Source organism: Argentina silus (assembly GCF_951799395.1).
Source record: "Argentina silus genome assembly, chromosome: X".
Taxonomy (NCBI): Eukaryota; Metazoa; Chordata; class Actinopteri; order Argentiniformes; family Argentinidae; genus Argentina; species Argentina silus.
The window spans coordinates 12289710-12311925 of NC_139653.1; the positions used below are offsets into that span (position 1 = coordinate 12289710).

The 22216-nt window shown below is 39.2% G+C and overlaps 1 protein-coding gene across 1 annotated transcript in view; it reads left to right on the forward strand.

The window, feature by feature from the left end:
• The first annotated feature begins 4333 nt into the window (after positions 1–4333).
• The window catches only part of lmbrd1 (LMBR1 domain containing 1), a 74872-nt gene continuing 56989 nt past the window's right edge, over positions 4334–22216 (forward strand). Inside the window, exons 1-3 of the mRNA XM_083694912.1 lie at positions 4334–4402; positions 5806–5982; positions 12170–12233. Coding sequence (XP_083551038.1) covers positions 4337–4402; positions 5806–5982; positions 12170–12233 — 307 coding nt within the window. The 5' untranslated portion in view covers positions 4334–4336. The remainder of the gene's footprint in view (positions 4403–5805; positions 5983–12169; positions 12234–22216) is intronic.

Here is a 22216-nt window from a genome sequence, read left to right on the forward strand (position 1 = left end):
ACTGAGCAAAGTGTACATTAGACTGTGCACTGTGCATATGAGCCCTCATTATGCCATTCATGTTATTGTTGGAGGGGAATGTGAAACACCTGTCATTGTACTGGGCCATTCATCAAATTGTAGATGATGAACCCTATTATGTCTCACAGGGGATGCAGTACATGTATATGAGGAAATCCCAATCTATGCATTACATATTTCTTGTTTAATGATTGTTCTATACATATCAACCATTGAATGTTGTTAGATATACCTGTCCAATGAAAACTTTTTAGTAAGTCACATGAAAGCTCAAGCTCTATTGCCCTGTCTGACAAAGCATATTGTTTATTGGCAAAAGCATTAGGCAAAAAGCATACATTGTCTTACCGATGTGTATGTAAACAAGAGTAATGTTACCTTCCACTGTGTAGGAAAAAAAGGTAATGGGATATCTAAAAAATTCTAAACAACAGACATTAAAGAGCCCACTTCATTTCACTGCTGGATGAGAGTGCCCCATGCGCATTGATTGAATAAAAGTTAAATGTAGAGTGTATACACAGAGAGAGAATAAAGAAAAGCTATTCATGAGTTGTTTGTTTGCCCACTGCCTGCATTTGTTGTCTGTTTCAATTAGGCCCATTTAAAATGAAGAAAAAACACTCAGCTTAATCAGTGTCATAGAACAGAACATTACATTCAATATTGGTTTCTATCATGAATCAGGTTTTTTTCTTAAGCGAAACCTAATCTTTTACCAAGTCTCATTCAACTGTCATTACCTATTATGCACAATTTATTTTTATATTTGTGAAACAACCTATTTACACAACACAACACTGAGTTAATCATGGCATGAAAAGAAGACACTCTGGAGGGCCACATGATTGCAGAGGAGTTTCCATAAGAACATGATTTGACTCACAAATACACCTGTTAGGGAACATGAAATTAAATGGAATATCTCACGGCAAATGTGGTCGGCGGCCTCTTATTCATTTACCAGCGGTTCAGTAGTCATATCTTGTTATAATGACTGTGAACAAGAATGCAAAATTGAGTATTTACAAGGAAAAACAAAACAAAATGAAATCACTTTTTGGGATGATGCATTATCATTGAAGGTGACCCAAGAAGGCCAAAGTCTTACTGAATAAGAATCTGCCACAGGGGGCTGGGTATAAGGAATAAAGTACTACAGTACTCTTAGCATATTCTCTAGCCTACCGTAAATAAACACAATGTTGTTACTATATGTAGTCTTTACCATCTTTAGTGAATATGATTGTAGTTCAATATAACATAGTTGAATATTCAAAAGGAAAATGTTACTGCAAATAACATAATTGAATCAGTGCTACAGCATAACTTTCTGTGTGGTAACCTCATCTAACATTTGACCTATAGCTGTAGTTAGTTACCAACATTAAGTCAATTTAATATGTCAGAAATAATTATCATGTTCCTCTCTCTGTCATGATCATTTTCCACAGGGTGTTCATTGTTTCAAAGGTCGGCACGTTAGATGGTTCCCAAATTGAGAATGTATGCGCTTACAAGTACAGTATCTTGGCATCTGGATTGATGACAAAAAGCTGAGCGTTAAACTAGGTTTCTTCTATAGGAATAGGTCATATTTGTCACTTGACAGGAGAAAGAAGATTGTACAATCAACATTCCTATCAGTACTTGACTATGGGGACATTATATGAATGTGATCTCCTCTACATTAAAACAGTTAGATTCTATCTTTCAAAACATTATTTTATTACAGGTGATAAGTTATGTACTCATCACTGTCTTTTATATCAGGCAGTGGGGTGGCCATCTCTAACTGCTATAAGGACCCACCACTGGCTTCTGTATGTATATAAAGCTATAATCCATAAACTCCCATGCTATCTTACTTTACTTAAGATCCAGGACTTGTCAGATGCGGTCTAAAGATTGGTTAGTCCTTGAGGTCCCATGTGTCTCCTCTGAACTGGGTAAAACTGCCTTTAGTTACTGTGCTCCTTGGGCATGGAATGACCTGCAGGATACACTGAGACTCAATGCATTAGTTTCACTGGGCCATTTCAGGTAATTGATTGCTGAATTCTTGGTGGAGGATTGTTGCTGTTATGAATGATTGTCGTCTGTAAAAACTGTATGTAAATGTATTGTCAATGGAATGTACTAGAAATAGTGATGTGTTTAGATAACATAATCAGGGCACACATGAAAAAGAGACCATGGTCTCAAGTTGCTTTCCCCTGTATAAATAAAGGATACATAAATAACAAAGCCTTGCTGGTCAGTTGCGCCTAAGTGAACATGTTTCTGTCTGCGCAAAAATCCTGACTATATTTGCAAAGTGTGCAAGCTGCAACAGATGTAAGTGTTGCCAAGTACTACTTATATATGCCATTTAGCTGACTGAAAAAAGTCATAAATAAATATCATTTAGGGTCGATCCAGGCAGCTCCCCAGGTATTCTGTGGTGTTTAGGTGATGAGTATATTTCAATTTTCACAAGTGATCTTGTCATGTAGAATCCCTAAAGTCTGAGATCCCTCCTCACCCTCCACTCATACAGTCTAGTTAATTCAGGTCATATCCTGCTGCTGCTAAGAGGAAGCTGTCTATCATAATAAAATGTCCTCTTCCATTGGTAAATTATATCATTGGAAATACTATTAACTTACACCTTTCACATTTGTAATTATGCTCATTAAATCAGATTGCATTATTTTTATTCTTATTGCAGAGTTGGCAAATTCAGAGAGCAGAAAATAATTTATTAAAAATGATGAGTGGACTGTAGATGTCTGGTGCATGGCAATGAGGACATTTGGTATTAGTTGGTTACAGCATGCTACTTTCTAAAGATTAAATCCTCTGTTAGCAGATATTTCTTACAGGCATACTAGCACTTTTTATAAGACCAGGGTCATATAAAAAGATCACATGGTATGTACAGTATGTGTAAAATGTATTGCCTTTAAAAGTGTATGATAAACAACTGTGAAAGAGATTCATTACTCTCCCTAGATTTGTTGAAGACTAAGGCGAGTCTAAATGTGGCAGTGTGCCACTTTGTTTGGGAAATGTATGGTGAGTTTGATTATTGAATATCACTTAAATATTTGTTTGTAATGTTCATACTGTATTTGGATTGTAAAGTGATGAGAGACTCTTTCTGAAATAATTGATTCAGCCTTAGAGAGCAAGTAAATATCTTTACTGTGTTTGTGTCTTTTAATTTATTTTACATTCAACAAACCCTCCACCACAGCCTATACACAACCCCAATTGTGTGTTGTTCATTTCTGTCTCCTCATTGGTTATTCTTCTGTAATGTGGCAGACTGACTCAGATGTGCAATTGTAGATAATCAAGGAATGTGTATTTTAACGTTTTAACTCAAGCCGGCACTGTTCAACCCTAACAGTGTAATACAGCAACACATCTGGACTTGGACTGAACCAATTCAATATGGATTTGGAGAGCTGACATCAAATGGATTTTCCAATATTTAGACATTAACGTGTAAGAGGAGGGAATATTGGTGATTTATAGAGGGATTTAATAAGGCTCTTAAATATCACTCAGCCCGAACTTGGCAGATAAGCAAATTGATGCCCTTGATTGGATATGGGCCAAAATTGCTGTTACCTTCAGCAACACCAAGTGCAAGGAAACCTTCAAACACTGAAAGAAAAAGATCTCATGACCAAGTCATTCAGATAAGACCTTGGATCAGACCTTTGGTAAGAAATAACGTTTTTTTCTAATGGTGTCAACATTTATGAATGGATAATAGACCATCCGTCAGAATCTGTGTCAAATGGAATGTCACAGAATGCATAATTTGGGCCAGTTTCCCAGAGTGTCAGATTTAGTCCAGGACCTCACTTAATCTGTATCAGGAAAACCATCCCATTATGATTATCAGAGGTTAGAGAAACATTTTCTTTTCTTTGCAAAGTTAACTTCTCTCTAATGGATAAGGGCTAATCCCAAAACAGTCCCCAATACCGGACTTTAATTATCAATACCCTCAAAGCACACCCTGTTCCTGAAGTATGCACTTGTGGGCACTCCCCTGATGTATTTAAAAGCGTTGTAGTGGTGTAAGCATGGGCTTGAGGGTCTTTCAAGCTCAATCATTTTGCATCCCAGTGCTACACCTTTTACCTGAGGTATGTGACTTTTTCATCATGTTCATCCACTCTAGGAAAACGGGTGTAGCATTGCCATTGGGACAGGGATGCAACTTTGTATGTTATCCCCGCCCACTTCTGCATGATGTCATTGGAAGCACATGGTGTTTGTTTTGCTGTGTGCGTTTGTTGCAGGAAGTGAAGTGAAGATGGCGGACCAGTCGTTGATATCCGAGTCAGTGCTCGGGTGGTCCATTTTCGCCCTTGTACTTTTGGTAAGCACACTAGAGTTATTGTATAAGGTTAATGAATAACATTTATACATTATGGCGTACCTTCCATTGGTCAAAGTAGTTTCATTCACCCAGCAGAGTCCATGCAAACCATGCTCGCTAGCCACACTAGCTGGCTAGCTAACGTCATGTTGACAGCTGTCATGGCAGTCTAATCCTTACATTCTAGCCGGGCTGTCTGCCTCAATATGTCGAATCCATTTAGAGTTTAGTAACGAATTAACTGCTGTAGCTGTTCCATGAGGTGTCATCTTATCTAGCCAGATTTATGTATGTAGCTAGCTACTGTAAGTGGCTATCTATTTGAATGCCTGTCCATAATCTGTCAGCTAACACGGCTAGCTAAAATGTTAAGCAAATCAGCTAACAGTTATCTGCGTAATGTGTGCGAAACTAACCCAGAATAACCTTTTTTTTTTTTTTTTTTAAATCCCCTTTATATATATATATTGAAGATAAATAGGTTGCTAGCAACACAAGTCATCATTTAGTTCTAAAGCTAATCAGCAGTTTGATACTGACTAAGTTTAAACAATCATGTCACATGACTCAGTCACTCTGGGTTAAACTTCAGTTTAACACTACAGTTAGTGTAGACACTACACTATAGTCTACAGCATAATTGCTGCAGACTTTCATTTTCATCAGGAAGTTATGGTGTGGTTCTATGATGTGGTGATCATGATTGCTGATACAGGTGCAGACTATTTCCTGTTAACAAGCTGAAACACCACATTCAACTGGTCTCCCTTTTTATTAATGCAATCCTCTCAATGGGTCTTAGTTTAGATGCAAAGCTTGTATGATTACCAGGAAAACATGCAGCTAGAGGCTTAAGTGTGTGGGCCGTTAATTGATCCTGTCTGCGGATGGCATCCCAGTGATCTGAGAGGACTGATTTTAGCAGTGTCCTCACAGTTTGCAGCGTGTGTGCTTGGAATACGACCTTGTCATTTTGGAGCATCACTGTGCTGCTCTATCTAATGAGTCCACAGCCTATTATCCAACCCCTCTCTGATGTCCATTTAGTGTTACACTGCAATCGAATGAATGACAGCAAATTCGTCAATTCATGGGACACTTTGACGTTAGGTTACATACTGGTTTTAGTGAAGGGGTAGATCTCACTACAATTAAAAAGTACACCTCACTGACTAGTTAGCTTATTTCTTGCTGATATTGTCCCTTTCTAGCACTTTAGGCCTAGATGATCAACCATTTAGTCTTCCTCATCGGTGCAGAAAGTTTAGGTCTGATTGTCATGTTGATTTATTTCGTCCTGATTCCATATTTTCTGCAGATTTTATTTTTTGTGCAACCTTATTCTCAAGATATACTGTAGCCATGTACCATGATAACATCAATACCTGTTTTTCCACCTGTAGGTGATCCTGGCTTTCTGTTGGGTCTATATCCGCAAGTACCAGAGTCGCCAGGAGAGTGAAGTAATTTCAACAATTACAGCAATATGTGCATTGGCCGTTGCATTGATAACATCTGCGCTTCTTCCAGTGGATATATTCCTAGTGTCGTACATGAAGTACCCCAATGGTACCTACAAGGTATGTATTAGCCTAGACTTTTTCATAAATCTTAAGATTCTATCCATGAAGATATAGGCCTTGCTCATGCCTGTGTAGATTTAGGACCTTATATCATAGCCATACACAACATTGAAAAATGAACATTAAAACATTTCTTGACAGCCTGGTTGTCAACTAATAATGTATGGAGATGCACCAATACGATACAGAGCATCGGTATCGGGCAGATATTGGCCTTAAAATGCTGGATCGGGAATCAGAGATATTATATATAAATATGCTATTTACCCATCTGATGCCATGATGCAAACTGTCGTAAAAACATATCAAACACGTCCATCGTCGAAGAAGCATCATTCCAAAGAATGCTAAAAAGAAGCAGAATGCGTATGTATGGCATAATACAGTCATGTTGTATTTACAGTGCCCTCCATAAGTATTGGAAAGCATTAGAATTGTGTCTTCTTTTATCAAACAATTACTATGGTCAAAGTAGATTCTCAGCTTTAATTCAAAGTTGTTGTTTTTTCAGATCATTTAGAAAGGACAACATTTTCAAAATATACTCTGCATATTTCAGGGCTCCAAAAGTATTGGAAAAAATAATCTAATGTCCAAATATAGTACTCCTGTTTAGTATTTGGTCGACAATCCTTTGCATGCAATAACTGCCTTAAGTCTGCGACCCATTGACCCTGGGTAGGCGCTGGGTATATTTTCTGCTGATGTTCTGACAGGCCTGTACTGCAGCCATCTTCAGTTGTTGTTTGTGAAGTCTTTTTGCCTAAAATCTTATCAGGAAATGAAATGCATGCTTTTTGGCCCTGAAAACCCCCCTAGTTGCTATGGCAGTATGTTTGGGGTCATTGTCTTACTGTATGATGAAGCGCCATCCAATGAATTTGGAGGCATTTGCTTGTACTCGAGCAGACAAGATGTTTCTGTACACTTCAGAATTGGGTTGGGTGGTATACATTTTTTCACACCTTTATATCGTCCTCAAATTCTATCGAGGATATACGGTATTACCGCGAAAAAAAGAACGTCACAGTGGGCTAGCGGGAGCCGTCTTTGCTTCATATATTTAATCTACATTAAAACACATCATTATTTATGTGGTGACTGCTATACTATGACATTTAGCCTAAACAATCATTTAAACTTTACATCCCGATCACAGGTTGACAAACTAAACTAAACAGTTTGATATAATATGATAGCTTAATAAGAAGCATCACACAGCATTTGTAATAATATAACTTGTCTCATGTCCTATGTCATATAGCCTATAGGCTATCATTTGTCTATAAAATATTGATTAAGTTACCGTTATGAGACTATGCTCTGGGAGTCCTAATTCCGCTGGCTTCTTTTTGAGCTCTCTCTTTCGGGGCCAGCTGTGAGAGAAGGCGGCGGTAATGGTACGGCGGACTCCGCCAAAACAGTTGAGCCATGGCCAATTCAGGGACCTGATGGTGGCTGCACAATGTTAGCAGCATTGTCAGTCGTTAAGGCTGATAGTTTATATACAATACAATATATAATATAATATAATATAATAATATGATAGTTTACATACAAGTGCCTCGCGGAGTGCATCAACGTTGTTCGTGGTGTCCGCCGTGTGGTTTTCTGGAAAAAACATATTGACTGTAATTTCCAGTCGGGTGTGACAAAGTGGACGGTTAACCACCTGTATTGCGTCGTGTCAGCAAATAGCAGTTTGAACTCGACATCAGCACTTAACACAGACAGATATCCCATCAGTGCAGCTGTTAATGGGTGTTTCAGTTTGAGGTGCGAATGTAGAATAGTTCCCATTAGTGTTCCCATCTCTGGCCGTCATGTTTTTCATGAAAATCTCGCAAATAACCTCGTCGGGTCGGAACCCGAAATACTGCCATGTAGCAGCAGTGGCATTTTTTTTCTCCTTCTCTAACCTTAGGTGGAAAACCTTAGGTCAGTTGCAACATCCCAAAAGTTAATACTCCTGAAATGATTGTAATTTCTTCTCCGACCATGCTGGCAGTAGCGCTGTAACACATTGTGAATTGACAAACAGTGCTTAATTTGGAAGTTTAATAGATAATGGACCAGAAATTGTGTGAAGGTATTGAAAAAAAAACATGGGCATTTTCAAATCCCACGGGATACCGTATTACCGTTATACCGCCCAACCCTACTGCTATTAGCAGTAACATCATCAATTAAGACAAGTTAGCCAGTTCTTGTGGCAGCTATACAGTGCATATAGAAAGTCATCATACCCTGTGAAATCTTTACCTTTTGTCACATTACACCCTGGAAATTAAAATAAATAAAATATAACTTTTTTGAGCTGTATGTACACATTATAACCCTCATCATCAGTGAAACCCTCATCATCAAAAAGTGAAAATAAAACATTTAAAAATTCTGGACAAATATAAAAAATTAATTAGTGAAATACCTGGTTTAGTTAAGTGATCAGCCCCTTAGAGTATACCATTATAAACTTGCTCAGGTGCAACCAATCAACTTCCAGAACACCAGGCTAATTGCCCCCCACCTGACATCAATTGTAGTGGTTTTGATTACTTCAGAATAAAACCAGCTGTTTCTTGAGGATTCCACTACTAGAAGTGCATGGTTCTGCAAAGAATTCACCATGGTTGGAAAAGTACTTTCAAAAGGCCTCCGGGATAAAGTTGTAGGAAGGCACAAGTTAGGTGATGGCTACAAAAAGATTTCGAAGACTTTAGCTATCCCTCTGAGTACCGTTCAGAGCATCATTAAGAAGTGGAAGGCGTATGGCACCACCAACACCTTGCCATGATCAGGCTGTCCGTCCAAACTGGATGACCGAGCCAGGAGGACATTGATCAGAGAAGCTACCAAGAGGCCAAAGGCAACTTTGAAGGACTTACAAGTCTTTATGACTGGTCTGTCTGTGCATGTGACAACAATCTCACAAGCTTTACACAAAGCTGGCCTGTATGGCAGGGTAGCAAGAAAGAAGCCTTTTCTGAAAAAGTGCCACACTCAGTGTGTCTGTTGCCATGTGGAAAAAGGTTTTATGGTCAGACGAGACTAAGATTGAACTTTTTGGACTGAACTCCAAACGCTATGTTTGGCGAAAACCAAACACAGTACACCACCCAAAACACACCATACCTACTGTGAAGCATGGTGGTGGCAACATTATGTTGTGGGGATGTTTCTCTTCAGCGGGGACTGGGCAATTGGTCAGGATTGAAGGGAAAATGGATGCTGCCAAGTACACCAAAATTCTTGAGGACAACCTGCATCACTCTGCTAGACAGCTGAAGATGGGCAGGTCATTCACCTTCTAACACGACAACGATCCTAAACATACCGCCAAAAGAACAACGCAGTGACTTAAGGATAGAAAGGTGAATGTCCTTGAGTGGCCAAGTCAGAGCCCTGACTTAAATCGGATAGAAAATCTGTGGATGGACTTGAAGAGAGCAGTCCATCGCCGCTCACCACGGAATTTGATTGAACTCGAACAATTCTGCAAGGAAGAATGGGCAAATATTCTCCAATCTAGGTGTGCAAAGCTAGTAGAGACATATCCAAACAGATTGATGGCTGTAATTGCAGCAAAAGGTGGCTCTACAAAGTATTAAATCAGGGGACTGATGACTTTTCCAACCCTGTTATTATTGTTTTTCATTTTTTATAAATTTTCAGAACTGTCGCCTTTTTTTTCATTAGTTTGATATTGTATGGCTAAATTTGTACATAAAGCTGGAAAAAGTTATTTTTTTAATGGTTTTGATTTCAGGCTGTACGACAAATATAGTAACTATTTCAAAGGGGTATGATGACTTTCTATAGGCACTGTATATGCCCAAACCATAGCACCTCTTCCACCATGTTTCACAGATGAGATGGTATGCTGTAAATCTTGGGCAGATCCTTTTTTCTCCAAATGTTCCTATTGCAGTCACTCTGGTACATGATAATATTTGTCTTATCTGTCCACAAGACCGTTTTCCACACCTGCATGCTTTTTAGGTACTTTTTAGCAAACTGTAACCTGACCATTCTTTTTAGGATAACTAGTGGTTTGCACCTTGCAGTGTGCAAAGCCTCTGTAGTTCGGCTGGTGACGTATTCTGCAGATAGTAGTCTCTGACACATTCACGCCTACCTCTTGGAGAGTGTTCCTGATCTGTGGGACATATTTTTTCATAATTATGGTGAGCATTCTTTAGTCATCCACTGTAGAAGTTTTTCTTGGCCTATCAGCCCGTTTGCAAAGCCTATAATCAATATGATGATCTGACGGAACACACCTGACCAACCAGAAACACCTGTCAAGCCAATTTTCCAATACTTTTGGTGCCCTGAAATAGGGGAACTATGTATAAATAGGGTTGTAATTTCTAAATTATAAAACCAATCTGAAAAAAGAAAACATTAAATTTAAGGTGAGAATATTTAACCTCATAGAAATTGTTTGAATTCAAATCCAAACTGTTGGAGTATAGAGCTAAAAGAAGACAAAATGCTTCCTCTTTCCAACAGGGCACGGAGGGCACGGTATTTCTTCTTATGCAAAGTTATGAAATAAGGTCTTTAATCAATAAGTTAACGTTTCCAAGCTTGAGCATGGTGTTTACTGTTTTTAGATGGACAAGAATGATGCCAAGCATAGCACATCCACACTCAGTTTGTATACAGCCGTTTAACAAAAACAAAGAAGGAAAAAAAAAGTTTATCAGATCGGTGTCTGCCAATAATCAAAGTTCAGTACTCGGAATCGGTATCAGCAATGAAATCAGTGTATCAGTGCATCCATAATAATGTATGTAAAAAAACATGCAGCATTTGTAGCTCAGTCAAGGATCCTTCAGTCTTTTAAGAAATGCTACACATATACATGTAGATGATAACAAAGCACCTCAATGCCACCTCAGGGAGAGGAGAGTGTTTTCTTAAAATTGTTAAATAAAAAAGTTGGAGATGCAGGTCCACTCAAACCATTGTTTGACTGAGTGTCTAGACTTGTTAAGAAAATAATAGCCCATATTTTTTTTATTAGACCTATTTGTTTGGAAGTCTATTCCAGGTAGGCTACTCCAGTAAAATATTATTTGAATATTATGTGACTTATATATGACGTCTTGCACCCTCCACCCCGAAATCCATTCACGAAAAACCATTTACTACCAGTGGGTCTAACATAAAGCGGTGATGTTTTTGACTGGCAGCTTTGTTGAATGACTGATGACTGACACACTGAGACACAAAATCATAAACAGATCAGGGAAAATCCATTATGCACTTGACTATTTAGTTTCGTTGTCACCTACAATATTGAATCCATGTAAATGAAAAACAAGCAGACTGTGATAGAATAGTGATATCTGATCTATTCTTTTTGAGATGTAAATGCTATAGTTTGGTATTTCATCAACACCCCTGCAACCCACTAAAAGTTTGATCCTATAAAGATGATGACCTTATCTGAAAATAAGTGCAGCACAATATATGGTGCTTAGATAGAGGTCATCAACAGGAGGGCATCAGAAAAGTGATTTACTGCGGCAAGGCAGACAGCAATTCTCTCTGGCATTATGATCTGCTTTGAGAACATGTGAGTCATGGAAGTGTCAGGTCACATTTTTGATGGAATCTCGGCCACATAGACAGAAAACATCCAATAAGTGCGCCAGCTACTGCTGAAATGCCAAACATCCATGAAAGTATATAGCTCTGGTGTGTTTCCTCTCACCTATTCATGCTGTCAATATTCTATCAATATTTAAAAATCTCTAGCTTCCTTGCACCATTGTCCTTTTCTCTGTAGCATTTTTGATGCGTCCCAGACATAATGTTGACAGTATTGTTTGCACTACATGAATAAATCTACTGGTTATCACTAAGCTTTTGAATTTGCTCATCGTGAGATAATGTTCAAGCTCTGCAGTGAGTGCTAGGCCTAGTCTGTATTTGCATAGTGTTACACCATTTAAAGAACAAACTCCTAGAATTTTCTTCAAAGGTTTAGAGTTCATCAGAGATCAGGACAAGTTCTTCTTTGCTGCAATGTTTTTATTATCTCACTTGATTCACTCTGGCCATAAGACATTCAATGGAAGCTTTATGCAGGAGTGTCTTTAAATGTTGAATTTCTTGATTTATCTGTTTTTTGTATTTATTCTTATTAACAATATCTCATTATTTTTCAATACAGGAATGGGCAGCAAACAATAACACACGAGGGCAAATTGAAGACACAGTGCTGTATGGATATTACAGTGAGTTGCCTACATTTTCTGCTTGGCACTTTACCTGCATGGCAAATACATTTCTTCTTGTGGTAATTATTTATTTACCAATAAGGTAGCCTACCCTTTAGGGTTTATAGCTTGAAAAAATCAACAAAATCTTCATTTGTATTGATTTTGTATGGACTGTAATGTTGAAGGGGCTGAGAGGTCATATGTCATTTTCCAACAGCTATCTACCTTGCAACCAAGTGCATGGTTGATTTTATTTGTACAAAACCCTCTGGCAAATTATGTTGGTACTGTAGTGTACTCTTACTGCGCTGTATTTCAGCTGCACTTTGAAAGGCTGCTTCAGGTCAGGTATGGAGTCTATAGCCTATGTAAAGAGGCTGTCTCAAACATGTAGTAGATGCAGTTACCCCCTTAATGCATTCTTCTATGAAGTTAAACCCAATTATGTGATTTGCCCAGAAATGTCTGAGCTCTCTCCATGCAGTGACTCATATTATGGCCTGAGTTGCTTGTTTCTTCTAGCAAATTGAGTCATGCCACAGGCACTTGATCATGAGCTGTTGCAGTTTTCTAACAGATGCCGGCCCAAACTGCCCGTCAGCAGCACCGTACTGTAGCGTCTGTTCAGAAATGCCAAACTCAAGCTGTCTCCCAGCCCAGCCCGCCCAATCAGAGAAACCACTTCATCGGCATAATGGCATCAGAAGATTAGCCCTGACAGACAAGGTACGCTGCACGTCAATCCAGCGTTCAGCTGCCCACCATGTGTTTGTCCTCAAGACGCACAAATATGATTTTGTCCCCTAAGATTGATTTTCTGTGTCACTATCAAGATTTTGGATGACAAAATGCCCTTAAAGAAAACTTTGGTTTACGGGGACTACAAAATGAGTAATGCAGTAGTCAACATCCTAAACACAGACTAGATCTGTATCCTATCAGGAATTTCATTTATTTAATGGCCAAACTTCCTGGATCTCATGTTCATGCTACTGGAATAATACTCAAATGATGTGTCATATATCAAGGGAAGGCTATTACTGTGGGTATCATTGCAATTGGTAAAGCTTTTGCCTCCTGTGTTACACTTGAAATTGTGTCTCTCAACTGAAGTCTCCATCATCAACATATCAGATCTTGTGAGAGTCAGAAAGCAGAAGAAATTCTCAGTAATTGTGTTTGCAAGCTAGCTACCAGTGTAGGGGTCAAACATTGAGCAGTACTGTAGTATCACCAGCCATTACCTTTTTTGCAAAATCATGCTGCAGGGTAAAATCTAGGAATGTGCATGTGGGCATGTGGGGTCTTTTATGAAGGAGAAACGTCATCAAAAGACAATCTGCTTTGTGTATTGATCAGGTCGACCCGAAGCCAGGAGATGTGGGAAAAGGAGATGTTTTTAGGTGCTTTTATTTTTATATACGGTACAGTTCATATATCTCAGGAAGACCACAAGCAACAGTGCACCCAAGGAAACAGATGTGGGGGAGGGGGAGGCTTGAAAGAGCATATCCTAGCCTGTGGCATGTGTCCATGTTATCATAGCTCAGGCAGTGTGTGCTGTGTGCTGCTGATCTGTTTGTGTGTTTGTTGTGAAAATATCCTTTGGCTGTCGATCAGGAAGGTTCAGGGCTGTAGAAAAAAAGCCATGAAGGGCTATAAGAAAAACATCCATGAAGAGGTTTATTTGCATTTAGTCAACATTTTGTGTTTTGTAGGAGAGCTTTGTCCCTCACAGCATGCATGCTCTCAGAACAGTGGTACTGCATACTGCTTTTTATTTCCTCAGGTATGTCTGATAACAAGTGTCTGTCATTCTATTATTTGTTGTCTTCCCCCTCTGAGGCCCATCCCACTCCGTGTAGTCACTCACAAGCAGACGACAAATTCACTAGTACACTCTCATCTATGATCATCTCATTGGCAAAACCCCACTCTGCCTATCTAAACTCTCATTCTCCCAGTCCTCTTAGATCCTACACTCAAATAACTACATCTCCCTGTCTGTCCCTTCCCATTTCCCGCTCCATCTCAGGCTCCAACACATTCCAACACTCTGCTGACCAGTGACCAGAGTGAGATGTTTTCAGAGTGCTTTATTCAGACGTTATGCAAGTGTAACAGTTTGCCATCTACTACAGATAATGGACTCGTTGCTACAGTACTCAATAGCTGCATGCAGTTACATGCCTCTGCAGTGGTAACCAGACGCAAGTAAAACAGCAGTGTGTTCAGGGGCTGATGACAGTTACACAATACCTCATTTTGGACAAATGGCATATACAGTAGTAAATCTTAAATCCTGGATTTTGTATATATTTTTCAGGCTCCTTGTGCTGCGTTTCATATTAAATTAGGATTACTGATTGAGTGTTTTTTCCCTCTTCTTATCCTGTGAGGAGCTGTGCTTTATTATCAGCCAGTAGGTGGAGACCAAGCTCCATCTGTATCTGAGGCTGAACCGCAGTCTTTCTGAGAAGGCTTCCACGTCTAACCTTGAAAGCAGGATTTTATTCAAAGGCAGAATTTGACAACCCTGTCCGTCCGTCTCTTTACAAATGGAATAATTATAGACCTGACACAGAGATTTCCTATCTCCTGAGCATGTTTTTCTTCAAGGAGGATTGATTTGTTTTCAGGGGTGATCACAGTTAACAAGCATGTGTATGGGCAATGACTTTTAAAAAGCAGACAAAATCTGAGCAATTTGTTTGATGCTAGGCCTTGTAATTTGATTATGCTGCGCTGCTCTTGTTTGATGATATGCCCATCATAGTGTTTGATTGTTTACGTTGTTTGCCCTTTGTACATATGTTTGATTAGGCTACAGTATATCATTAATACGCCACAATACAGATTGTTGTAGTCACATACTGTAGATGCTCTCAAAGATTGTTGAAGAATGTTGATTGTCCCGGAGCTTGTACTTTATTACTCATAGGTCTAGTAGTCTATTATCTACGGAGGTAACATTTTATATCTTCTTTTTTTAATGATATGATCCACTTAAGCATTTAGACCGCATCATACTAATCATATAATGAAGTTGTTTGGTTGTACAACAAACAATACCAACATTCATAAATGCTGTAGGAAAGACTATTTCTAGTTCACTCTGAGTCTGAACTGGCATAGGATGGACTGGCATAGGATGCGATTCGCTGTGGCCCTGTACGGGGTGATACATTTCCAAAATAGCTTGTCCTGATCTCTGATGAACTCTAATCCTTTGAAAGCCTCTCTCAAAGCGCTGCATCTCTACATTTATACATCTTCTCAGGCCGTTCAGTACTTCAAAGCAGCGGTGTATGAGACCCTCAAGCAACAGAGTAAAATACCCCTGAGCCCTCTAAATAAATCATTGGCTTTCATTTTGCTTTCTTTCCATTCTTATTTTAGGGGATAGTGGCTAGAAAGGATGCAATCCTCTTGATAAACAAACTGCAAGCATGAATGTGTTTTTGGCCTGCTCCTAGCTGAGTACATGTGCTGAGTGATTACTAATGGAAAGTGCTAGTCTGCATGGCAACGGGACTGCTGAAAACACTGACAGATTGCACATTTATTGAAGTGGGCAGTTTTGTGTGGAGCAAGGTCCTTGAACCTTTAAAGATAAAAATGTGTAAGGAACAATACACAGGTTTCCTGACATTGCCTCCACTTGCTAGAACGATAATTCCAATCGCTGAATCTACTTTGGTTATGAAGGATGTTCAACAAGGAAGGATAGGATTTTGGGTAAAGCTCTATCAAAGGTCCATGTCATCCATAGAGATGAACGTATTAGGTAAAATAATTAAATGGAAAATATGAGTATATATTTATTCAGCTGCCGTTCAAGCAGTGTTTTGATTTTATGTAAAAGTATTTAGTTTAAGTAGACAGTTTTGCCTTGTAGATTTATGTACAATGACAGAGATGTGTAAGGAGACTAGAGACAATAGATTCAAATTAGTCAAATGTACGGAATCCATATTAGGAAGTCGTCAGTTCTCACAGAAAACAGCGTCAGTCTCACACAATACAATTTTGTGTGAGAACTGACCATTTCCTAATATGGATTACATACAAATGACTTCCTCTCCCATATTTCTATCAGCACTAAAACACAGGCCCTATTTCGAATTTGTATATGTTTGAAATATCCTGCAAAAGAAGAAAAAAAGCATAGGTCTACTATGAAAGTCTTCCCCCTGAAGCTTTTTCAAAACTTCTGCAACAAAGTAAACTACAGGATTGGGCATTCATAAATTTCAGTCCATCAGAATAATCTGTCTTGGAGTTACTGATCTGTTCACCTGTGTTCGTGTTTAAATTCAAGTGTCAGAAATCCTGATTTACACCCTGCAGCCCTGGGCCCACTCTCCAGTGCCTCTCCTCACCTGACACCCCTGCCCATTTTTTTGAAGACAGTTTTAAAGTTAGGTTGGTGCACGAGATGGAGACTGGGGATGGATGTGCTGTAACGGTCCAGGCTCCACATGGATGTATATCAGGTGGGCATCAATGCAAACCCTGTTTTCTTTCTTTTACTGTAAGTTGAGAAACATCAAAATACAGTAGATCACTTTGTTTACTCTCACAGTTTACTCTCACAATGCTGAAAGTCAGTCTACTAAGGGAGTGTAAAACATAAATACAGCTACATACATCTGTGAACCTCCAGGGAATACAGTGTACTACAAAACCTTTGGGCCCCATTCGTTTTAAGCCATACTGCAGTTAGATATTTTTTAAATCACATTTTTATAAACCTGGGTTATTTGGTAAAATGAACTGAAAAAATCAATTAAATCTGTTTGGTTTCTATGCCAGTTTCTGGTCAGTGAATGATTTTATAATGTGTTGCATAAAGAAACCACTCCTGCCCCTCCCTGGTTCTTCCATATCAATTCACTATTCATGTCTTGTATTACACGGCCACTTCAAGAAATTGATGCGGCTCTGCCTCCTGCAACGACAGACAAGGAGCCCTGTGGAGTCTACGTGTCCTACTGGGGGAATAGCGACTGCTTTTCAATCAGATATCAGCACCACTGAGCTATAAAGTGAAACAAAATGATACAATTCTAAGGCTGCCTTTTAAAAGTCCCTTGGGGATTTTCGTTCCAATTCCCAAACAACGAAGATGAAAAGTACAGTAAGCCTGCACATTGTCAGGTCACCATTCAATCAAATAGGTCTCCACTAGCTATATCTGCATACAACAAATGAAATGAATCATTCCCTATTTAATATGCAATTATCATTGCTGATGTTGATTGTTTATGCTGTTCAAAGCTACTTATTCTTACATATTGATAATTGGCCTGGGTTTGCAGGTAACAGTCACACCTTCCGTGATTAAGGAAAGATATATGGTTGTTTATATTGTATTGATTCATTTTCTAGTGCAGTCAAAGATTATCCAGAGAAATGCTTGTCGCTTCGGATGGTGTTTTATAATCAGTATTCTTCATGTGCTCCTTCATAGGATGGTTGGACCCCGAGGTCGGTCCTGTGAGAATCCAATTCAACAGCAAATTATCAACCACCCTGATTTGTAATCTGACAAGTCCTGCATAGGCCAAGAGGGTAATGCTCCAATAGCAGCGGACTGTGCTAATTTACAAGCTTGTGACAATCAATCGTAGGTCCTGCATGGCTGCTCACTTGCTTAGGGAAAAAAAATAAAAAAACATTTACAAAAATTATAAATAGGCTGTGAGTTGAGGGACATATTTGAGATTGGTGTTTATTTACTAGCCTATTGAGAGTGAGATATTGACACAAAAGTGGGTATGACCTTGGTTTGATAGGGCTCCATAGAGCCTCAGAGTCAAAACAGAGCCAGTACAATACGTCTTTCTGAAACACTGTCTCTACTACCAGGAGAAAGAATCAAACTGACTTTTTATAAGTAAACAGCAACAGCACAGAATACAGTGCAACATGGATTCCATAAAGAGAACATACAGCAGCGATACTGTACAGTAGGTAGACATTCAGAAAGTCCCCCTAGCTTGTATACAGTAGCTTAACTTTAAGGCGGTGATAAGAGCTGTGAAGGATGTTTGAAAAGAGAATGGTTGTTACGCCCATTGGTGTCTGTAGGCTAAAAACGGTCTAGCTTGTATAGCTCCACTTTATCTTCAATTTTGCCTGTATTGGATATCCAATGAATTTATTCAGCCCAAGACACTGGCAGTCACCACTTGTATCAACAAACAAATCACTGACAGGTTTGTGTGGTGATATTTTTTTATTCACGTTTTCAAATACTGCAGACAAATATTTTTTCCAATTCGTGAATACATTGTATTGAACATGTGGTAAAATACTTTATTGAAGGTTGAAGCAGAGCAGTTGAGGTATAGTTACAATGGGAGGGGGAAGGAGAGGGGACTCGCTCACACAGTCACGATAAAGCAAGAGAGCAGGAGAGAAAGAACGGGAGGGGGATACAGCAGTTTGTGTCCAAAACCAGTGGTGCATTTTTTTGTATGCCGGTGCGCTCCTCCCAAATAGGCAATGGCATTATGATAAATAATGTGTGAACAAAACAAGATTACATTACATTATTTTATTTGTTCCATATTTTAACGCAAATGACAACTTAAGCAAACAGACCTGTGTCAACAAATCTCACTTTTGGCTCGTTTCTATTCACAGACTAAAACCTAAAATCCAGTGTGACTGGAGCGAGATGTTCCCGAGTCAGCCAGGAGTTGAACGATTATAGTGATATACTGTATGTTTGATGGGGGACGGTAATCTCTTTCTTGATCGTTTCCGATTAACAAACAAAGGTGCGACAATTTATCCAGCACGATCTCCCCCTTCAAACGATCCACCAAAAAGTGCTATACAAAATAAATGCATTATTATCCCACTGAAACCCCAAAAATCCTGAAAAGTCGTTGCATTATTAAAGCCGACTCACGCTTATTCATGTCAGACTGCGCTAAACATTTCCCCCGCTTCTCTGTGCTGTGAGAGAATGCTTGATGACTGTATGAGAGTAGATATGAGTTGGTTCTATTGCTTGGTCCTCGTTAAAATAGCCAGATATTTAAACAATTTCTACTCTTCATCTCTGTAATTCATGAGCTGCTAAAAAAAACGTGATTTTGCCAATCTATCTGATAAGGTAGATTATCGATTGTCATAGCCTCGGTAGGCTAAAAAGGTTGGTCTAGCTTGTATACAGTAGTTTGACTGTTTTTCTTTACCGGCCCACTACTGATTACAGCTAACCCATACTGCATTATTCCTTCTTGCGAAATAGACTTCCTACAGTCTCTTCCCCCAAGTATTTGAGCGGAGTGGGAAAGTGTTAATGTCAGTGTTAAAGTGTTAAACACTCAGTGGGGTGGCAGAATCGGGACAAATAGCCAAAATGCGAGGTGGTGCGCGGTGACATACAGTAGGCGCCTGTTACTGTAGATTGCAGCGCATGACAAATATATGCAACGCTTATCAGAGCTGTTCATAGGCCTTGTGTCATAAACCTGAGATCCAGTAATTTCATGCTTTTCACTCACACTAACCACTACGTTATTCTCCCAAAAGTCACCAGAATTGCTTGTTTAAGATGTGATATGCAACACAGCCCCAAAACATGGTGTTACAGTAAAACTGCCCCTTTGGCTCTGACGAAGTTATATCTTCTTGTGAGATCACCCTCCGTTTGCGATGTAGCCATTACAATTCACAATTTATCATATTACGTGTGAGCTCATTAGTGATCAAAATAATTGACTAAAACACTTTCCAGAAGATGAAAATCCGATGATGGTAATTGTTTGTGCGCACTGACAAATGTAAACAAACATGGATGTTTGTAAGTGCAAGATGCATATCCCATCCTTCACATCTCTTGTCACCAACTTGCGGTGGCTTTCGGCAGCACTTCACACCGTGACATTTCTGCAGCGACGGGACTTAGACGTACCCCGCTGAAATGTCGGCCTGTACCTATTAAACCCCTACCTACTAGATGTGTAATTTGAATCCCCCCAGTAGAAGTACTGCGATAGAGGCATGATGCATTGATATCCATAGCCCATGTTTGTTATAGATTGAATTGAAGTGGTGCGATACACACAAAAAGTTTCCAGTGGCAGATTAATGTCCCATTGCACCCCCCCCCACCCCCCACCCCCAAAAAAAAAAACGTGTCATCCCCCATGCTGCTGATAGTTCACAGGAAATGAGAGTCTAACCCCCCCACCCCCACCCCCCCATTTCCACCAATCTCTTATGTCCTTTGTCATAGTGTTTCACTGACCAGCCTCCCCTGACATTTCATTTTCACATAAATGTAATACATTTCTGCTGTCTAGATGGAGAGAAGTCCAGGTGCTGATGCCCTTGCGCAAGGCCATGGTTTGGTGGACACACAAGCGTTACATTTCTCATCAGGCCTGACCTTGAGTGCTCTGCTGAGAGTGACATGGCAGTTTTTTTTTTTGTTGCTATTCCTTTATTTATTTATTTTTTAGACCTGTCCATACAGGTGGGTAGCAAAACTAAATGTTCAAGGGCAAACATCGATCTATGTCTGATGTTAAAACAGTTTGACCCTGACCTTTGTCCTGCTTGAATTGGTGGCGTTTGCCCTCCTCGGCTACTCAACATTTGGTAGAATTATTGGATTGGAGCTTAGAGGGACCATGTAAGGAAACAGTCTTGTTCTCAAATTGGGCTTGCTCTCATGCTGGTGCACTGCATGCTGCATGCTCTCACACTGGCTCACAGAAAAGATCAGGCACTCAGTGATGAGATCACAATAGGCCTTGTGTAGGCTAGAGTATGTTTGATGAGGATAGCAGTTCAAAGTAAGCTCAGTATGGTCAGGAGTGCATGCACAACATATAAAATTGGAACAAATATATTGAAGATAGGCTAGCTTTTTAATAGATTGTAGAGAACAATCAAAATAAAAATCTTTCAAAAGATCTTTGCATCCAACATTGCGATAAATTGTCCTTAGAGGATAATAAGAGGATAGTGTTCTCTTAGCTGCACCATATAGCCCTAACAATATACAGTGTAGTGTAAATTCAATATGCTATAGTATACTATAGTTAAAACATAAGCTACTGTGAGAGTAAATGTATTTGTGTGTTTTTGTTGTTTGTACTTGTTTTTGATCAAAGATTGCAAGTTTTGACACTTTAAAGAAATTCTTAGAAATAAGCCTCTTCTGCTTCCATGAGCAGCAAATTGGAGGAAAGGTATAAAAAGGCAAGCACTTTGTGGAGAGCTGAGGTTCAGCATTTAATTATTTATCTCTCTCTTCTATTTGTCAGAGGGATTAATATGCTAAACCTTTCTCCCTGGTCAGGTGTTCTCCTCAGCACATGATCTGGGTTAGATAGTAATGGATGATCCACAGTAATGCAGTATGACCTATTCCCTGAGTATGTTAATATTCATGGTGTTATGATTAATATTACCCATTGCTTACCCCACAAGCACATATGCCAGTGGCAGCATGCTGTGTGCATTTGCAGCCATTTGTTTCTCTTCTGGAGTCAGCATAGACTGAGGTAGCCTAGCTGTAAATGAGTGTAAACAAACACCTTAGTGGAGCAATGGTTTATTGAAATAAATGTCCTGCCACAATCACTGCTGACGAAAAGGGAAGAATCTTAAAATATTCGCAGTTATTTGTCTTCAGTGATGACTCAGATTATTGGGGATTTCTCACTAGTCCTATGTTTTCGATAGCTGCTATCTTTGCCTGAGGCAGTGAACTCACAAGAAACCATTGTCAGGTTGAACATACTTGTCTTACACATATAGGCCTACTCTGATTGACTCAAATACTGACAAATAAGTTAAAAGTTGATGGTACAATTTGTCTAATTCTAAGCATGGAAGGTGTTGTTTTGACTGAATTATAAACAGAAACCATTTATATTCAGTACCAACCGCAGTGCATTACACTGAGCAGTACCCATCACCACATCAAAATACTCACATTTATATTCCAGCATATTCTCCTTAAAATG